The 21,225-nt window shown below is 34.1% G+C and overlaps 1 protein-coding gene across 1 annotated transcript in view; it reads left to right on the top strand.

Annotated features, from left to right (window-relative positions):
• DSG1 (desmoglein 1) overlaps positions 1-21,225 on the top strand; it is a 44,760-nt gene that overhangs the window by 17,220 nt on the left and 6,315 nt on the right. The window contains exons 6-13 of the mRNA XM_074208248.1: positions 411-577; positions 2,601-2,735; positions 3,593-3,778; positions 7,786-8,045; positions 8,138-8,277; positions 12,750-13,133; positions 14,955-15,082; positions 15,886-15,964. Coding sequence (XP_074064349.1) covers positions 411-577; positions 2,601-2,735; positions 3,593-3,778; positions 7,786-8,045; positions 8,138-8,277; positions 12,750-13,133; positions 14,955-15,082; positions 15,886-15,964 — 1,479 coding nt within the window. The remainder of the gene's footprint in view (positions 1-410; positions 578-2,600; positions 2,736-3,592; positions 3,779-7,785; positions 8,046-8,137; positions 8,278-12,749; positions 13,134-14,954; positions 15,083-15,885; positions 15,965-21,225) is intronic.

Below are 21,225 nucleotides of genomic sequence, written 5' to 3'. Positions count from 1 at the left end.
CTGAAACTAATAATAATATTAGTTAATAATAGTTATAATAGTAGTTTATATAAAATTTCAAGGTTGGCAAATAACAACAATATTATGGCATTTGGCCTTCACAATGATCCTAGGAAGTAGTTGCTATTATTATATCAATTTTATAATGAGGAAACTGAGACAAATAGAAGTTAAATGACTTGACCAGGCCACACAACTAATAAATATCTGAAGACAGATTTGAGCTCCCTGACTCCAGGTCCAGGACTCTATCTATTTTCAATCAGAATTGAACAGACATTGCTTATATTATGCTAATAAGCACAACTGGTATGGGAATGCCAAAAAAATCCTTATTTGAGAAGCAAGTTTCTTGATGTAACCCAGTAGAAGGTTAAATTATATAACAATCAATTTCACTTATCTTCTAGACACTCTAGTTATGGTGCTAAATGCTACCGATGCTGATGAACCAAATAACCTAAATTCAAAAATCGCCTTCAAGATCATCAGTCAGGAACCTGCAGAAGCACCAATGTTTATTTTGAACAGATATACTGGAGAGCTTCGAACCATGAATCCTTTTCTGGACCGTGAGGTAAAGTTGTTGTAGTTATTCCTGCTGCTGTTTGCTATTTGAGTGGATAATACTAACAGATGGTTAACAGATCCAGGACTAGGATGGATGGATGGATGGATGGATGGATGGATGGATGGATGGATGGATGGATGACTTAATGAATGAATAACTGAATAAGTCAACAAAAAAGGCATACCACTTGCAAATTATTGTGCTAAGTGTTTGTCCTTTGTTCCTGAAGAAAAACATGACAAGCACATGAATTGGATTTGAGTGAGGGGAATGTTGTGCTAAGTCATCTGCCTCCTCCAGAGTCATCTGGGTCCAATATACATAAGCATCAATATGACTTGAGATGTCCCTGGATGTGAAGTGCTCAGGATTAAGTGATTTGCTCAAGGTAACATAGCTAGTAAGAATCAAATGTCTGAGATCACATTTGAACTTGGAACCTCCTGATTCCAGTACTGGTGCTCTATTCACTGCATCACTTAGCTGCCCACTAAGATTACTAAATGAAAGAAATGACCCTCCCTGCACTCCAGAAGCTCATAGTCTAATAGAGGAGATGAGCCAAAAAGGAACTTTCAGTAGCAAATCAGACGGAAAGACAACCAAAGCCTTCAAGCTTCAGAGGCAATGCAGATGGTAATGTATCTTGTTTAATGTCATTTATGTTGATAAAGGGAAAGTTAGGAGGTAAAATGGGTAGAGTGCCAGGTCTAAAGTCAGGAAGATTCAGACACTTACTAACTGCAGGACCCTGGACAAGTCATTGAACTCTGTCTTAGTTTCCTCATCTGTAAAATGAGCTAAAGAAGGAAATAGAAAACCACTCTAATATCTTTGACAGGAAAACTCAAAATGGGATCTCAAAGATTTAGACAGGACTGAAATGATTGAACAAGAAGAAAAAGAGATAAAACCATATCTCTTTCTGTTTTGAACCATTTCATAGGGCCAGGGACCATGGTGTTGAAAATATTGTTTAGGGACAGCTAGGTGGTGCAGTGGATTAGAGCACCAGCCCTGGAGTCAGGTATACCTGAGTTCAAATCTGACCTCAGACACTTAATAATTACATAGCTGTGTGGCCTTGGTCAAGCCACTTAACCCCATTGCCTTGAAAGAAAAGAAAAGAGAAGAAAAGAGAAGAAAAGAAAAGAAAAGAAAAGAAAAGAAAAGAAAAGAAAAGAAAAGAAAAGAACAGAAAAGGAGAGGAAAGGAGAGGAAAGGAGAGGAAAGGAGAGGAAAGGAGAGAAGAGAAGAGAAGAGAAGAGAAGAGAAGAGAAGAGAAGAGAAGAGAAGAGAAGAGAAGAGAAGAGAAGAGAAAAAAGAAAAGAAAAAAGTGTTGTTTATTTTTTTCTGGATTTGATTCTATAGCTGTGATTGTAGTACTTGCAGAAGTAGTTTCCAGACCCCATCTCCACCTGGGATGGTGACTGTGAGACCTAAGTGAGAAGCAGGCTTTGTGTGAAAGACCCTGGCATTCCACTAGTTTGCCCAAGAGATTTGCTCAAGTAGATAGAGAGCCAAGCATTCTGATTCCTAATTCCATGTTCTTTCCCACTGAGCCACCACACAGCTACTCATGGGTAATTCCTTCATTCAAAGAATTCATTAGGCACTTCATAAGCACCTACTGCATATAAAGCACTATTTGGGGCAAAAATCTTTCATCTCCTACTCCACTGTGGTTCCTTTTGTTTTTCTATTGTCCACTTTCAGTAGATTACTTCATTCATCAGAGAAAGCAAAACTCAAACTAGCTAAGTATTTCTGAACAATACTTCTGGAAAAAGCATTGATAAAGATAGATGTGTATTGGGAGAAACTTGCAGATTTAGATTTTAATTATCCATATTTTATCTCCCAGTCTCAGGGATAATAGATTGTTCTTTCTACATCCTCTTCTTCAAGTACTATTAGTTTGAATAAGTTATCTGTGTAGTGTTTATAAAAGTGCTTTGCCTTTTTAATACTAAAATCCATAGTAAAGACTTTTATTGTATGTAATGTTTTATTTTATTTTACTTTTTAGAAATATTCTATGTATAGTCTTGTTGTAAGAGGATCTGACCGGGATGGAGCTGCAGATGGGCTATCAGCACAAAGTGACTGCAAAATCACAATTTTAGATGTCAATGATAATTTTCCAAGCCTCGAATTCCCCAGTGTAAGTATTTCTCACAGATTCCACTAGCATGAAATAAAAGAGGCATCTTATAGGTCCATACATAATAACTCTGCATAGTGATGCAGATTTTCGTTGGTGGAGACAAAACTTCACAAAATTGGATTCTGTACTTAGACCTCTATAATAGCTAGAGCAGCTCATGAAAATTGGATTCACAGAAGACAAGAGTGATGCTCATATTGTAGCTCAAGGCTGTCCAAAATATGGCCCATGGGCTATGGCCCACAGTGTGATTTAATGCAGCCAGTGTGTGGGTTTTAATTTTCACAAGCAAAAAAAAAATAATAATTTACATGGAATGCATATTAGATTCTTTAATTCCATCACTAATAAATAATCTCATTGATGGTCATTTTCTTTGGTGTTTTTAAGCAGTATTATGGATGTTACATATCACACAGAATTTTCAATCAATGTGTGGGATGTGTTCCATCTGTACCATGCAGACTACTTAGTGCACCTACCTTTATACTGTTGTATTGTCGCTTTGTTCTTTTGTGTTTGGTTTCATGCTTTGCACCTTTCCCCTGTTGTATTGATGACCCGTGTTCCCTCACTTTCTAAGAAGTTATGAGGCAACATTTTATATATAAGAACCTTGGTCCTGGAGCCCTCACGTAGCACTACATCCACTGACTGTGGACTGTATTTTTTATTCTGGGTATGACCCTTGAATGATTGTTTTATTTGAATGTAACCCTAAGAGAACCTAAGATTGGACAGTAATGTAAAAATATTTTTTCTAATTCATATTAATAAACATTCCTTGAATTTCTAATCTATTTCCTCCTATACAGAAGCTGCATTTTTTTTAAATCTTTACCTATCTCTTTCAGTACTCAATAAATATTCAAGAAAATATGATTAGCCAGGAAGTGATGCGCTTCAGAGTAATTGACTTGGATCAAGAGGGAACAGATAATTGGTTGGCACTCTTCTTTTTTATTTCGGGAAATGAAGGAAACTGGTTCGAAATAGTAACAGATGAAATGACCAACGAGGGAATTTTCCGAGTTATTAAGGTACAATGTAATTGCAATGAATATTTTGATTAAGACTTTTTTCAAAATAATGACTCATGTTTACATAGTTTCAGTTAAAAAATGTTTTACTTACATTATTTTAGTTGATTCTCCCAACAATGTTATGAAAGAAGGAGTACTACATTTTAATCGCCATTTTACAAAGCAGGCTACGGAAGTACAAAGAAGTTAAAAGATTTACCCAAAGTCACACAAATAGTGAGAGGCAGAGTTAGGATTCAGATCTAGATCATCTGACTTAAAAGTTCAGCATTCTTAACACTTTATTGACTACAAGATCTATACTAAAATAGCTATGTCCACAGCTCAGCAAAAAATGTACATTGAAATGAATTTTTGTGGAAAATTAATTTTGAGTTGCTTTGCTTTTTTTCCAACTTAGGTAAGATTTTATTTTGCTCATCTTTCTGCAAGTAGTCTACCTATAAAAAAATGAAAATACTAATCAAGTCTATATATGAGAACAAAATAAAACATTTGAGGTTTTTACCTTTATGTTTTTATGGCATATTGTGGTAACATAATAATAGTAGATTTGTATATATTATTTTAAGATCTGAATTCAGGTCCTTCTGACTTCAAAGTTGATGTTCAAACTTTCCCAAAAGGAAAAGTTAAGTTCCAGTTAAATATACTTTTAAAAAGAACATATGTAATTATAAACTAAATAATTTATATATAGGGGTGGCTAGGTGGTGTAGTGGATAAAGCACCAGCGTTGGAGTCAGGAGTACCTGGGTTCAAATCCGGTCTCAGACACTTAATAATTACCTAGCTGTGTGGTCTTGGGCAAGTCACTTAACCCCATTTGCCTTGCAAAACCTTAAAAAAAGAAAAAAATTTATATAAAGTAATTTTCAGATCTTAAAAGGGTATATACAAAGCTACTGTTGTTATGGCATCACAATATGCCATAAAAACATAAAGGTAAAAACCTTTTTTAAAAGAATATTTTTCTTTTTAAAAGAATATTTAACAGGAACTTAACTTTTCCTTTTGGGAAAGTTTGGACATTTTGCAGTCTGTGAGTCAGTAGTTTTAAATACATTGTCAAGGTCCCATCTATTAGTTAGGTACATAGCTAATTCTTCACTCAAGGTCTAATTTTCCTGGGAATATATAATCTAAGTATACGTACATTCTAGGAATACATAATGTTATTGGAGCCACTAGTTCTATCAACCCATGAGTTCCTTATAAAAAGGCAGTATAACAAAGAGGATATAATGCTAAACTTAAAGCCAAGAAGACCCAGGTTCAAGCCCTGCTTTTGTCACTTTCTATGTCACTTAATGGAAGTCATTTCAGTCTCATTTTCCTCATCTATTAAATGGGAATGAAAATTTCAAAGGACAAATAGTTGGTAAAATAGAGTGACCGACAGGAAGACTTGTGTTCAAATCCAGATTCAGACACTTAATAGCTTTGTGACACTGAACAAGTATTTAACCCTGTTTGCCTCCATTTCCTCAATTATAAAATGAGCTAGAGAAGAAAATGATAAACCACTCCAATATGTTTGCCAAGAAAACTACACATGGGGTCATGAAGGGTCAAACAAGATTAATCAAGTTTCTAGTAAAAACTACCTCAAAAGGATGTTGTGAGATTAATAGGATCAAAGATTTAGAGAAGGGAGTGTTCTTAGATGACATCTAATCTAATCCTCTCATTTTTTCAAATGGGGAAGCTGAGACCCAGGGAAAGTAAGTTATTTGTCAGAGATGACTCAGAGAGTAAATATCAACAATACGATTGGGACCAGGTCCTTTGCCTTCAAAATCAGCATTCTTTCCACTGGAACATTTTAATTTAGATGGAGTAATGGATTCAAAATGATTTCCAAATTTTTAAGCCTCCCTTTCAAAATACTTCCCAGTATAGTCAACCTTCCCTATTGGCTGATATTAAAAAGGAAGTTGAAAAGCCTGAGAGTGAATTACCAACTAATGCTAGCAAGTTATTTATGAGAAACACCACAAATAACTAAGCCTCTCTATGCCTAAATTTTTCCAATCATTAACTGAAAATGATTTTTCCTACATATTGCAGGTAAGCAATTACTATTTTGTTTCTTATATCATTTGTCACAAATAAAGATCTGAAAAGAATGTCAGATATCATCTAATTCAGCCCCTTCATTTTACAGATAAGGAAACTCAATCTTGAGATAAGGAAATAAGTGTCTTGTCCAGGGTCAGACAAATAGTAAGCATTAGGAGTAGGATTTAAACTCAGATCCTTTGAGTCCACAGCCAATAATCTTTCTACTGTTCTACATTGAATGTGATATTATTTCAAAATCCAAAGAGCTATCATTCTAGTTAATCTCCAAGTTGCACATTTGAAATCTTTCAATAAAATCTGAGACTGGAGATTTGGAGTTTCATAGAAATGAGGCAACATGCGAGTTAATGTTCAGATGAAATTCCAGTGGGATATGAAGCAGGAAAACTTGGGACTAAGCAATGAAAAATACTCTTAAGGTCTTTCATTGTTGTGTGAGATAGTCAATTAGAATTTCAAGTAACTAGTTAACTCAGCTTTCAACAATAGCTGGTACCCATTAAGATCATCTCTCTTACATTCTCCTTCACCTTTAATGCAGGATGTTAGGTAGATTCTGCTTGGTGCTATTAATAAATTAATTCTCTGAAAATTCATAAAAGATTCCAAATACCATGAACATCAATTTTTTTTATTTGTTTTTTAAAGACTAAGTCACTCTAACTTGTCCAGTTCAAAAGTGTAAAGCTACTCACAGACCCACTCTCATTGATACAAGAGCATTGACCTTGGTTCTCTCCCCTTAAGCAAACTGGTGGTCCCATGACCCCAAGAGGTACCAAATTGATGGTACAGTTATTATTTAGCCTACCAAAGCTCAGAATCCCTATGCTCAATAGATACAGCTGCTTCTAACAACACAGATTACAGACATGCATCATCATGTTGTATGATCAATATGATTTTATCACTTTCTAAAAAAGCATCTACATGTGTGTTATTGCTCTCCATTAATTCTCATTTTTAAAGCAAAGAAACATGTATTGTTCTGTGAATATAGTACAAAAATATCTGTATTTAATTGGGGAAAAGAAAAAATACAAATTCTCAGCATGTTGTCTCATGTACTTCTGTTCTCTATCTTTGTGATTCCAAAACAGTGGCTAAAATATAGTAAGTTCTCAAAAAGAATTTGCTGATTGCTTGGTTCTCTCTAGGTTGGAATTTGTTTCTTGTTAGATTAAGCAATCAATTAGCTTTTATTAGGTTTCTACTCTTACAAGCTCTGAGCTAAATGCTTAAATTACAAAGAATGGAAAAATGTAACTCTTAAGGAGTTCACAGTCTAAGGGAGAGACAGTACAAACAGCTATGTATAAACAGGGCAAATACAAGGTAAATTGTGGATAATATTAGAAGAAGACAAAAGATTAAGGAATCTGGGAAAATATTAGTAGAAAGTGAGACTTTTTCTAAGACCTGAAGGGACTCAGAGAAGGCAGAAGGAAGTGATAAGAAGGGAGAGCATTCCAGGAATGGGCAACAACTAGGGAAAATATTCAGAATTGAGGGATAGAGTGTCATTTAAATGCAGCAAGAAGCCAAGGCCATTACATCAAACAGGATTTGGGAAGGGAAAGGTAGGAAGGAGTGCTGTAAACTATAAGCAGATGGAAAAGTAAAATGGGACCAGGTTATGAATGAATTTAAAGGTCAAATAGTCAACCACTAAGTCAAAAGTCAAACCACCTGTGCTTATTAAATGAGGCAGGTAGTCCAGGTAAGGACAAGGTCAGACCAGCACTTTGGAATGAACAGTTTGATGGAAAGACTTGATTCGAGGAAGTCATAAAGCTACTGCAATAGTCCTGTCTTGAGTTGATGAGAATCTGTACCAGAGTGGTGGCATTGTCAGAAGATAGAAGAGAGAATATATGAGAGATTGTTAGAAAGACAATACTTTTCTTTTTATATTCTAGCCTCTTAATTTTGAAGAAATGCAGAGCCTACAACTTAGCATCGGTGTTAGAAACAAAGCTGAATTTCATCATTCAGTTATATCTCAATATAAAATACAAGCAACTATGGTCTCAGTAACAGTTGATAATGTAATTGAAGGATCAGTATTTGCTCCAGCTTCTAAAACTTTCAGAATACAAAAAAATATGGGGACAAATGATGTCATTGGAGCAATGGTAGCAACTGATTTGGACACAGGAGGACCTTCAAAAACAGTCAGGTAAGATGTCCAATTATAAGTATTCATTATTTAAAAATAAAAAGGCATTTTTCTGAATTTTAATAATCTTTGTGGAATTATTCAAAATTTAGATATGTAATTGGAATGAATCCTGGTAATTTACTAGCAGTTAATGAAAGAAATGGCCAACTTATCCTGAAAAATATAATAACCAGAGAAGTATATCAAAGGCTCAATGGACACTATGAAGGAACTATTCTATCCATAGATGGTAAGATAGCATTTTCTAAAATTTTATAGCTTAAAAGTTCAATAATACAACCATATTTGCAGCGAAATAACAAATAACAAAACACTTATCATTTCTCTCTAATTGATATAATCTTTGCCTTTAATGAGTTATCAATTAAATCAATATAGATTAGAACCATCAGAAATACAGATATTTTATGCTTATAATAATATTTCATTAATTCAGAATCTGAGAATTTGATGATGAGTTTTTAATCTCAGCAATTTACAGCAACAAACAAAAGCACAAAATAATCCTCAGTTCTTTGTAATTTCTTTTTTTCCCCAAGAGTATAATGTATTACAAACAAAATAGTTCTAGCTGTCTTAAAATATTCCAGCAACTGATAATGAAATATCAATGACTTGTCACTGTACTAAAAAGACTGAGTCATATCCTTTTGACATTTTTGTTAATTATGAAACCAACAAACATAATATAGAGCTGAGTTATAAAATGGAAGGACAGTTTATAGGTTTTCCATGAAAAGTTAAATAAAGGTATTTATGGAATTAGTTTTTATCAAGCACTCAAATGCAATAAGAAATACTCTTTCCTTTGGTTTTCTTGATTTACTATGCTCACTAACAGTCAATAAATATTTATTAATCACTAACTACGAGCCAGATACTGTATTCACTGCAGAGATATGGAGAAAGGTAAAGACAATCTCCTCCTTTCAAGGAGCTTACAGTCTAATGGTGAATCAACATGCAAATACAATTAAGATAAGTCCAGGCTATATTAGAAACTGCAGAAAGTAAAGACACTATAATTAAAGGAAAATCAAAAAAAAAGCTGATGGTAAGAGCCTTGAAAGAAGCCACAGAAGTCAGGAGATAGAGATGAAGGGGGAAAGTATTATAGAAAGAGGGGACAGAAAATGAAAGTATCCAGAGTCAAAAGACTGAGTGTCTCATTCAGGCGGGCCTGTGTAACAGGATAGCAGAATGAGTATTAAGTAAATTGTGGTCAAATTGGAATGGGGAGGCAAATTACAAAGAGTAAGTATAAAGGCAAAGTATAAAGAATAACAAAAAGAAGAATCCATATTTGTTTCTGGAAGTAAGAAGGAACCATTGGAGTTTTCAATACAGAAATGATATGATCAGACTTATGCTTTAGGAAGATCATTTTGACAGCTGAGTGAAGGATAGGCAAGTGAAGAGAGATTTGTGGAAAGGACATCAGCCAGAAGGCTATTGCAACAGCCCAGGTGTGAAATGATAGAACCTGTACTTGGGTAGCAGCAGGGTTAAATGAAAATATAGGAAAGATGTTATAAAGGTAAAAATCAATGGACTTTAGCAACAGATTAGTTAGGAGTGACAGAGAATGAAGAGTCAAGAATGCTGAGGTTGTGAAACTGAGTGACTAGAGGGAGTGCACTATCTTCAACAGTACTTGGGAAATTAGGAAAATGGTGGAGGTTAGGTGGAAACCAAGTTCAATTTTGATCTGTTGAATGGATGTCTCCAGGACATCCATTCAAGATGACCAATAGCAATTGAAGAGGCAAGACTGGAGGTTAGCAGAGAGGTCTACAGCAATAACCACACTAGTATCCCTGCCTCAAGTCTCTTTACACTCCACTCAACTCAGCTGGCATGGTGATTTTTCTAAACCTTCAGCATAGTCATTTTACCTTCTTTTTCAGTTAGCTCTGCTGGATTTCTAATATCTCCATGATCAGACATAAAGTCCTTTACTTTCATCACATGATTCCTTCCTATTTTCAAGTTTTCTTATTGCTGACTCCCCTTCATGAACTCTATCCAGTTACACTGGACTATTTTCAAGTTTTCAAATATGACACTACATAACCTTTCTATGCCTTTGCTTCTCCTTTCATATTACTTTCATCTGCACCTGATAAAGAGATGATTCTGGAGGACAAAGTAAGGCTGGTGATGTAGCACAGCATCCCCTCACTCAAATCCAATTCTTGTGCTTGTCATGACTTCGCCTCTCTGTTGTCATGGTCATCTTCAAAAATGAAGGACAAACCTTATACATAAATAGTTTTTTTTATGTGTTGATTAGACTGTATGCTATTTGAGGAAAGTGACATTTTTTGAGGAAGAGAGAGATGTCTTTTCTGTTCATTCCCCTAAATATTTATTGACTGACTGAAATCATAGTTTCCCTCAAGTACCAGGGATCAAAAATAAATAACTCAACTATAATTCTTAAGACCACTCCACAATTAGCACATTTCTCCATTAAGATTGATAGTATAATGGATAGAGTACTATGTTGGAGTCAGGAGGACATTAATTCAAATTCAACCTCAGACACTTGATATTTACTAGCTAGATAACCTTGGGCAAGTCACTTCCCCTCATTGCCTTGCAAAAACCAAAGAAAAAAAATTGACATTTTTCCTAATTAATTTCAATTAATGAAGTTTTACTCTATAGTAAACATGATTTTGACTCAGTGCTAATATAATAGTCTTAGAACATTTTTGATGTATGTTGTAAATTTCTATCATCTTTTTCTCCCTATCTGGCTTATATGAATGACTCCCAGCAGTGGAGATATGAATGGTGGGATAGAAATTCTGCTCTTCTATTTTTTTTCCACTTTCCTCACAGCAAGTTGAGACTCCTTCTTGACCAAGATGTTTTATTGCCCTTATATACTTTATAGGTCCATAGTTTTACCATGCTATTGTTTTAGTTTGTAGATACTTGTGGTATGTTTATAATAGGTACCTAATCCTGTCTGGTGTTACCCATAGCATTTACTTCAATAAAATGGAAATAACTTTCAATTAACTATACTAGCAGAGAGTCAAAATGATATGTTGTAAAAATGAGCAATTTAATGCTTGTGTCTAATTTTGTAAATGTGTTTTTTAGTTATTTTTATAGTAATTACTTTGGAAAGTATGCTTAGCATATCAGTCATGATAATCTGCATAACCTGAACAGACACCAAGTGATAGTGATGACCAGGTAAGAGTAGCTCAAAGACATGCTGGTGGCAACAGAAAGCCAACCAGAAAATGTAAAAATTGCCCCAGGATTAGCCAAACACAGATAATTGAGCATTGACAAAAGTAAAACAGCTGAATGTTAATTCCATTGCATGATTTATCTATCCATTCATATCTATGTCAAGGAACAGTCAGTGTCAAAGTTCAAAAGAAAGACTGGAGTTTTGACATCCTTAAGTGAATTTCATGGAGTGTTAGTAATGGTGGATTAATTTCCCTAAGCAACAGAATATTCACTGTGAAAACTGCCCCAATGATGGGGGTGGGGGGAAGAAAACTAATCTTTTTGCTTGTGTTTGTGGAGCCTTTTTAACCAATCTCTGTGGACTCTGTTCTCTTTAAATTTGTGGAATGTGAAGAGGACAAATGACACAGAGGAATTGTTAAATGGCATAGTTATTTTCGTCTATATTTACTGCCCTCAAAAAACCTAGAGCTTCTGTAAGCTATAGCTTTTCTTCAGTTTAATTATATGGTTAACAATGAAATTACTACAACTCTTAAGTGAAATTAAATTTCAATGGATACAAGTCAAATGATACTCATCTTTTCTTGGAAATGTTTTATTTTGAGATTTTTTTTCCTCTCCTAAGAAATTTATCCATTAATGTTGCAAATGTCATCTAAATCTTAAAATCTATTTGGGCCACCATTCAGATTCAGGAAAGTAGGTATAACCATAATGCAAATTTTATCTGGATTTGATGCCTCTTGGGCCAAATTTGTTCAAAATGAATCAACTCTGTTGAAAGTTATTTTGAATCAAGTAAACTAATGCCAACATTCTTCAGATTCAGAAATGTATTTAGTTGGTTGTGGTATAGATAGACCTATGTATACTTTCCTACCTTGATAGAGTTATTTCTGTTTGGAAAAATAGGAGACCTAGCACCCTCTGTGGAATAGGGATCTCCTTGTCTCACAAGGATCTTATTTCCATTTCCTTTGATCACTTTAAATAAGAGGATACCTTACTGTTAAAGCTGGTTTTCAATAGCATGGTTACAGAAGTCCCTTATAAACCTTGATGCTTTAGACAGCTCTGAAAGTCTAAACAGATAATAATCATATACTCAGACTTCAGATCTGTTATGAGAAAATTTTTAAAAAAAGAAAGCTGTTTTAGTGCCAATGTAGAGAATACTATAAAAGAAACCAGCAACTTTGTGGAAATCAATTAAATAATGTTTTTATTAGGTAGCTTCTGAATGCCAGACATTATGTTTTAAATGCTGGAAATTATATATATATATATATATATATATATATATATATATATATATATAGAGAGAGAGAGAGAGAGAGAGAGAGAGAGAGAGAGAGAGAGAGAAAGAGAGCATCTTTTGGACTTTACTGGAACTGGAAAAAAAACAACACTAGTTGAGGCTTATGCTTTGGGATGGCAACTGGGTTTTACATATAGCATTCCTTTAATATCTTACCATTTCAGATTCTCTCCAAAGAACTTGCACTGGGACCATAATTCTTGATTTATCAGACTTAAATGGAGGCATAGAAACTAATACTAATGCTGGTGGCTCTGGGAGCACTTCAACAGAAACTGGCACTGGAGGTGGCACTGGAGGTGGCACTGGAGGTGGCACTGGAGGTGGCACTGGAAGTGGCACTGGAAGTGGCACTGGAACCAGCACTGGAACAAGCACTGGAGCCTTTGATGGAACTGGCACTAGAAATGATGAAGAAATCACCACCAACCCTAGTGCAATTGTTACTCATGGCTCAGGTGGTGGATTATACCAGTTTCCTGGAGATAATGTACATCTTGGTCCTGCTGGCATTGGACTGCTTGTCATGGGTTTCTTGATACTTTTGTGTAAGTATTTTATTTATTTATCCAGTGTGTATAAAGGGGGAAATGGGAGGGGAGAGTGTTTTCTGTTTCCCTGCTAACCTAGTCTTACAATTTATCATCTATTAAGATTTGAAATACATTCCATGGCTAATATGGTAGAAACATAAGTATCATAATAGTGAGTGACTAAGAATGTCTATGTAACTAGAAGAATGCCTACTTACAAAAGAAAAGGTGACTCTAGTTTATACCTTCTTTTTTATTCTGTATAAGGCTGTCCACTGAAAACAGAATTATTTTCATTAAATTACAAGCAATGTATTTGTTTCTGATGTTGCTGACTTTTTTCCTTAAAATGAATAGTTCTTTATTTTGAAGCTGGTTAGAATTCATTGATGCATTCAAAAAACATCAGGTCATAAGATCCTTCTCTGTGCAGGGAACCAGAAGCAGCTAAGGGGTACAGTGGATGGAGCACTGACCCTGTAGTCAGGAAGACCTGAGTTCAAATTTGACTTCATAACTTATTAGCTATGTGACCATAGGGGAAGTCACTAAACCACTATCTGCCTCAGTTTCCTCAACTATAAAATGGAAATAATAATAGCACAAAACTTCCAGGGTTGTTGTGAGAATCAATGAAATAATGAATAATGAATGAAATAATATTTATAAACTTCTTGACTTTAGGTTTTTCTTTTTTTTAGGGTTTTTTTTGCAAGGTAAATGGGGTTAAGTGCTTGCCCAAGGCCACACAGCTAGGTAATTATTAAGTGTCTGAGGCTGGATTTGAACTCAGGTACTCCAGACTACAGGGCCGGTGCTTTATCCATTGTGCCACCTAGTCGCCCCAAGTTCTTGACTTTATATAGAACAAAGAAGGCACTATATAAATGTTTATAACCCATCTTCACTATACTGGATCCTGTAAGAGATACAAAAATAAATAAAGATAGGATTTCAGCCTGCAAGAAAATTAGAGACTAATAGCGGCAAAAAGATGCAGACAAATAACTGAATATAAAATATAGAGCAAAAGTATAAAATGGATAAAACTAAGTACATTCATTCAAAAAAAGAAATCATTTCTTCTTGTTTCAGTATCCAGGAAGGTCTCATAAACAGAAAGCATTTGAAATGGTCCTTGAATTTTTGTTAAATATTTGATTGGGGAAAGAGGCTAATATTTCATGAAAGAAGAATGTATAATTAACAACAAAAGTGAGCTTTGGACTTCATTTACTCCTGTGCCACATTATCATGAATTAGCAAGGGTTCAGTGAATAAAGAAATTAGTATAGTATGGAATATTCGGAGAAGACTCAATAGAGAGCTTAATTTAAGTCTTGATGGATAATTAGGATTTGAATTAGGAAGAGAAGAGAGTTGAAATTGAAGGTGAGAGAAGCTGTATGTGCAAAGACATAAAGGTAGGAATGAGCAAAGCATATTAGAGACAGACGGACTGTCTGAAATGAAGAGTAAGTTTTAAAGATGAATGAGATCCAAGGATGGATAGGTAGGGAGTTGGCGTATTATCACAGACCTCAAAGTCTAAGGTTTTGAACTTGATGAGGACAACTAGAGGGAATTATCTTAAAGTGTAGAAATAGTCATTCTGTACTCTAATATAATCGAATGCAGTTAATGATAGAAATTTAAATTGATTTCAGTTTTTAAAATATTTCAGTTTTTTATCTTTTATAGAAATTTCAGAATAAAAATGTGTTGACCATAAAGTATTCTCCATTTACTAAATATAATTTTAATTTTTAAAAAAATGATTTCCATGAAACATAGATCTATTACTAATTGCAATCTATTTTTACTTCTGTTTGTCAGTGGTCCCATTTTTGTTGATAGCATGTGATTGTGTGAATGCCAGCGGTGTGGGAGGAGGCTTTGAGCCTGTTCCAGAGTGTTCAGAAGGTGCAATTCATACCTGGGCAGTAGAGGGACCCCAGCCTGATGTAAGTATTGATCCTGTAGAAATATCTTTGCACTTCAACTGGAACCTGAGTTTTAATCAAATTAATTAAGAAGTAGAAATGCAACAATCCACATTTATTAAAATCCACTGGGCATGAACTTTCCTGTTAGGTTATAGAAAGGTATAAGAATATGAGTAACAGAAGAAAAACAAAATTAAACAGAAGAAATAGCCCATTGCTTCAAGAAACTAGCAATGTAATTGGAGGAATTGAACCACTCAAACTGGAAAATTATTTAAAACCTAACATTTTATGCAAACAAATTTGATATAAATGAAATGCTATAGGCTAAGTAAAGAAATTATCAGAATGGGATCAAGGTGATCAGGAAAAATCTTCCTGAATGAGGGTAAAGAATAGAAGATCTCAAAGCTTCTTATGTATTTTATTTTTAAAAATATTTATATTTATAAAATATGAGACTGATATAGTATAAAAAGAGCAGGCCTCCACATCAGAAGACCTGGGTTCAACACTGCCCCTCTGTGAGATACATGATGGTTGTGTGATATGGGCAAGTCATTTAACATTTCCAGTGACTCAGATAGTTCTCTCAGTCTTTGAAGCTGCTTGGCTAGAACTCATCTTCACTGGAAAATGGAGTTTCCTCAACAGAAGTTCCTGACACCAAGAAAAGTTGCCAGTCTAATCACAAAAAAGTATACCTTAGAAATCTGAGGGGAAAAGAGTAAGAAAAAAAGCAAATAATATGAAATATTTAATGGAAAAGGACACTTTCTGTTTGTTGTCAAAGGGAAAAAATAATGATTTTCTTTCTTTAGGATATAAATAACATATGTGTGCCAGTTATACCAGTGATGGAAGTTACTGGAAATATGAACGAATGTATTGACACTGGTGGTAAGTGGGGTAAAATTTATTTCTTCTTACATACTTAAAATAGTGAGAATAGATAGATAGACAGACAGATAGATAGATATAGATAGATTAGATAGATAGATAGATTGTCAAGGTCAAATCACACTTTCATTAAAAATTTTAGTAGCCTTTACTTTTAGATTTCTCATTTGTTTATTATGCATTTTTGGAGAAACTATTTCTAACTATTCTTTCATGCTTCCGTGGTTCTGTGTTCTCAACCCTGGTGCTTTAAGACTATGCCGGCAAATGTGGAAGGAGAGAGGGGTATAATGTATGAACAAAGGAAGTGTAGGTTTAATCTGCATTCTTAACATTTTCTCCAGTACTTTCACATTACATTTTCAATATAACCAATCAATAAAACAATAAATGAAGTCCTGATTTATAATCATTTGCTGATTTCCAAAGTGTAAATTCTAACAATGAATTTTTTTTGTTTTTGCAAGCCAATGGGATTAAGTGACTTGCCCAAGGTCACAAAGCTAGATAATTATTAAATTTCTGAGGCTGGATTTGAACTCCAGTCCTCCTGACTCCAGGGCCAGTGCTCTATCCACTGGACAACGTTGCTGCTCCAATGAAAATTTTTAAATCTCTTTTCATGAGCTGGTTCAAGCTGCTTCCAACACATTCCTGAGCTACTCCCTCCAGTGATGAACATCACACCATAGCCATACCTTCTCATACTGTGTCACTTTTGTCCATGACCTTCTTTAAATCTTCTTTAGGGGGGCCTTGCCAGAGTGTTGGAACTATTCTTTTATTCTCCATTCTTGACAATGAGTGGAATTATCAGTGGAACAATGCAAACCATCTATCAGTTATCCCATATTTTTACTCCTTAAACAAGCCAACTCCTTTTCTTCTTATATGTGCTCTTAATGACACCAATTACTTCTGTGAAAATCTACCTGGGTAATGCCAACCACAACCATCCATTGCCCTTTGGATGATCCATAATGTTGATTCTTTGAAGACCATTGTATTTGAGGTATATACTTAACATTTTGAAATCACAGCCTTAGAGTACAGCTAGATAGAGTGCTAGATGTGAAAACAGGAAAACCTGAAATCAATCCTAATTTGCACATTTATTAGTTGGCCAAATCACTTAACTGCTCCCATCCTCATTTTCCTCATCTGTAAAATAGGGGAAATTAGAGCACCTCACACAGTTGTTATGAGAATCAACTGAAATAACATAAATAATGCACTTTTCAAGTCTCAAATTAATGTTATGTAACTATTATATCATCATTATTATAATTATTATTACTGCTATTAGGAGGAGGAAGAGGAGGGGTAGGAGGTGAGTAGAACTTTACTGATGATCTGACTGGTGTTAATTTCTTTGAGGACATAACATATCAATGATGGTTAGGATATTTTGCCCTTACACTAGAATGGTATTCATTTTTTAAAATGTTATATTAATTAAAGTAACTTAAATTCAGTAAATCTTAGCTAGTGTTCATTTGTAGGACTTGAATCTTTACCTTTTTATCATTTGACCTCTAAATGTTTCATCACTTGATAGCTTGAGAAATAAGATTCCTATCAATCAATAGAAATGTTGTTGTTAACCATATCCAACCACTTAAGAATAAATATAGATGACTGAACATCATGGAATCTATTTATCCAACTCAATTGAACTTGGATGCACCACAAATGGCAGGGAGGACAGAGAATTGTTTCTTAGAAAGTCTTTAAAAATAGGTTTGTCTTAGACAGGAGAAAAGATTTTGGGAGACAATCTAAAAAATCACATGTATTGCGATTTGAACCATTTATAGTTTATATATCCTTATTAGAGATATGGATTAGTTGGTTATCATTCACTAAAAACACAAAAACACATTTTATATGTTTTCAGATAGTCAAAACAATTTTTGTTTCTTCATGCTAAATAATTCCTTCATTCTTCTCCAAGTATATAATGTTTTATATTCTGCTCCACCAAACTCTTTGAACCTTAACAGAAAGATGGAGTTCTTAATTAATGGTTGGACACATTGTGCGGAGCATTTAAAGTGTACTTTGTGAAACAGGATCCTGGTTCTCTTGGGAGAGCACACACTCTTTTTTTTTTTTCTTTATTTATGTCTGGTGCTACCATTTTCTATGACTACCTACAATTTCCTGCCTCTCCTTTCTCATTCTCCGCCCTAATGCCCTTACTCCCATGAAATTCAGTACCAAATAATCAGTGAATGTCCAGGATCTTAACAATTTTCTGTGGCTTTGGGCAAGCCACTTAACCCCATTTGCCTTGCAAAAACCTAAAAAAAAAAATTTCTGACAGACAAGAACTACATCAAGTTATATATACATATATATATGTATATATATGCATATATATATACATTAGTGTGTATATATATATATATTTATACATTTGTTTTCTAATTACTTGTAATTACTTGTAAAAATAATTCTAATATTATTTTTTTGTAATTTTGAGTTCAAATTCTCTTCCCCCCTCCTTCTCCTCCCCCTTTGGTGAGAGGAAATCAGTCTGATTTGGGTTACATATATGCAATCAGGAAAAATTGATTTTTATATTAGTTGTGTTGTGAAAGAAAAAAGACCAAAAAAACCCAAGAAAAATAAAGTTTAAATAAATGTTTGCTTTGACCCACACTCAGACTCCACTTTTCATCAAAAATATTCAGAATTATTTTGCATCTTTGTATTGCTGAAAATAACTAAGTCATTCTCAATTGATCATCATACAATATTGCTACAGCTGTGTACACTCTTCTCCTGATTCTGCTCATTTTGCATTCATAAATGCATATATCTTTCTAACTTTTTTTCTGAAAGCATCCTGCTCATCATTTCCTATAGCACAATAGTACTCTGTCACAAACATATGCAACAACTTATTCAGTAATTCCCCAATTGATAGGTGTCAAATTTCATTTCTCTGCTATCACAAAAAGAATTGCTATAAATATTTTTATACATGTAGGTCCCTTTCCTTTTAGTTTTTATTTCTTTTGGATACAGACCTGGTAGTGATATTTCTGGGCCAAAGTGTATACATAGTTTCAGAGCCCTTTGGACATGGTTCTAAATACTTTAATTAGTTTATAACTTCATCAACATTGTTTTAGTTTACCAGTTTTCCCACATCTTCTCCAAAATTTGGCATTTTCCCTCCATAGCCTGTTGGTCAATCTATTAAATTTAAGGTGGTAGCTCAGAGTTGGTTTTAATTTTCATTTTTTCTGATCAATAGTGATTTAAAGCATTTTATATGACTATGGATGGTTTTAATTTCTTCATCTGAAAATTACCTGTTCATATCCTTAGACAATTTATCAATTGGGGAATGATTTATGTTTTTTATAAATTTGACTCACTTCTCTATATATTTGAGAAATGAAGTATTTATCAGAGTAACTTGCTGTAAAACTTTTTCACATTTATGATTACTCTGTGTTTTCTTCCAAATGATTTTTCCTTTTTATCATTCTCTCTCCTTTCACCCAGATCTTGCTCAAAAGTGTTTTGCTTCTGAAGACTGCCTTTCCCAATGCTACCTACCCTTCTATTAGCCCCCCTCCCCACACTTCTCTTATCCCTTTCCCCTCCTACTTTTCTGTTGGTCAAGATAGATTTCTATACCCGATTAAATTTATATGGTATACCCTCTTTAAGCCAGTACTAATGCAAGCTTTGTCCAACAAACTCTTCATCTTCCCCTCTACTTTCAAGTCTCTTTTATGTCACAGTATTTATGCCATTCTACCTCTCCTTTACTCTTTCTTCAAGTATATCCATCTTTCTTATCCCTTTTATATCATATTATTATAATCATCATTCCTTCTCATCTCTCAATTTTTTTATACTATCTTATCATAGTCTATACTACTTCTAATAATACCTTAAAATGTTAGGAGTATCTACATCTTCCAATGTAGAAATATAAACAGTTAAGTCTTAGTGAATTCTTTATGATTTCTCTTTCTGTTTATATTTTTATTCTTCTTTTGAGTCTTATATTTAAAAGTCAAATTTTCTTGAAAGTCAGTTCTATTTCATTAAATGTCTATTCCCCCCTGCTACATTATACTCAAACTGCTTGGTAGGATGTCTTGGTTGCAATCCTATATTATTGCAAGCCCCCTGATCCTTTTGTGTGAAACTGCTAAATCCTGTAATATCCTGACTGTGACTTCAGGATATTTGCGTTGTTTATTTCTGGATGGTTGAAATATTTTCTTCTTAATCTGGGAACTCTGGAATGTAGTGGTAGCATTCCTGGGAATTTTCATTTTGAAATCTCAAAGAGGTGATTGATGGATTCTTTCAATTTCTATTTTAGCCTCTTGCTTTAAAATTTTATGGTGCTTTTCCTCAATAATTTCTCAAAAGATGATATTTAAGCTCTTTTTTATCATGGTTATCAGTTAGTTCAATAATTCTCAAATTATTTCTCCTTGATCAATTTTCTAGGTCAATTGTTTTTCCAAAGGGAGATTTCAAATTTTCTTCTATGTATTCATTATTTTGGTATTGTTGGATTGTTTCCTAATGTATTCTGGAGTCATTACCTTCCATTTGTCCAGTTCTGATTTTTGAGGAATTATTTTCTTCAATTAGTTTTTGTACCTTCTTTTCCATTTGGCCAATTCTACCTTTTAACAAGTTCTATTCTTCAGTGAATTTTTACACATTTTTCCATTAGAATAATTCTGCTTTTGGGTGGCTAGCTGGCACAGTGGATAGAGCACTGGCTTTGGAGTCAGGAGTACCTGAGTTCAAATCCGGCCTCAGACATTTAATAATTACCTAGCCATGTGGCCTTGGGCAAGCCACTTAACCCCATTGCCTTGCAAAAACTAAAATAATAATAATAATGATAATTATAATTCTGCTTTTCAGAAAATCTTCTCTCCAGTGCATTTTCGTGCCCCTGACCATTTGGCCAATTTTGCTTTTTTTTTAAGTGTTATTTTCCTTAGTATTTTTATGCCTCCTTTACCACGTTTTGATCCTTTTTTTCATGATTTTCTTGCATCCCTATCATTTCTTTTCCCAATTTTTTCTCTACCTTTATTATTTTAGTTTTAAAATTCTGAGCTCTCTCAGAAATTTTCTTTGGAATTGATACCAATTCATATTTTATTCTTTAAGACTGTGAATGCAGCTGCTTTGACTTTTGAGTTGTCTTCTTTAGTTTGTGTTTTCAACTATAACTATAGTAACTTTCCATGGTCAGGTTCTTTTTG

The sequence above is a fragment of the Macrotis lagotis genome, chromosome X (assembly GCF_037893015.1).
Source record: "Macrotis lagotis isolate mMagLag1 chromosome X, bilby.v1.9.chrom.fasta, whole genome shotgun sequence".
Classification (NCBI taxonomy): domain Eukaryota; kingdom Metazoa; phylum Chordata; class Mammalia; order Peramelemorphia; family Peramelidae; genus Macrotis; species Macrotis lagotis.
The sequence above is the reverse complement of the archived record's forward strand: the minus strand, read 5'-3'. Positions and strand labels throughout refer to the sequence as shown.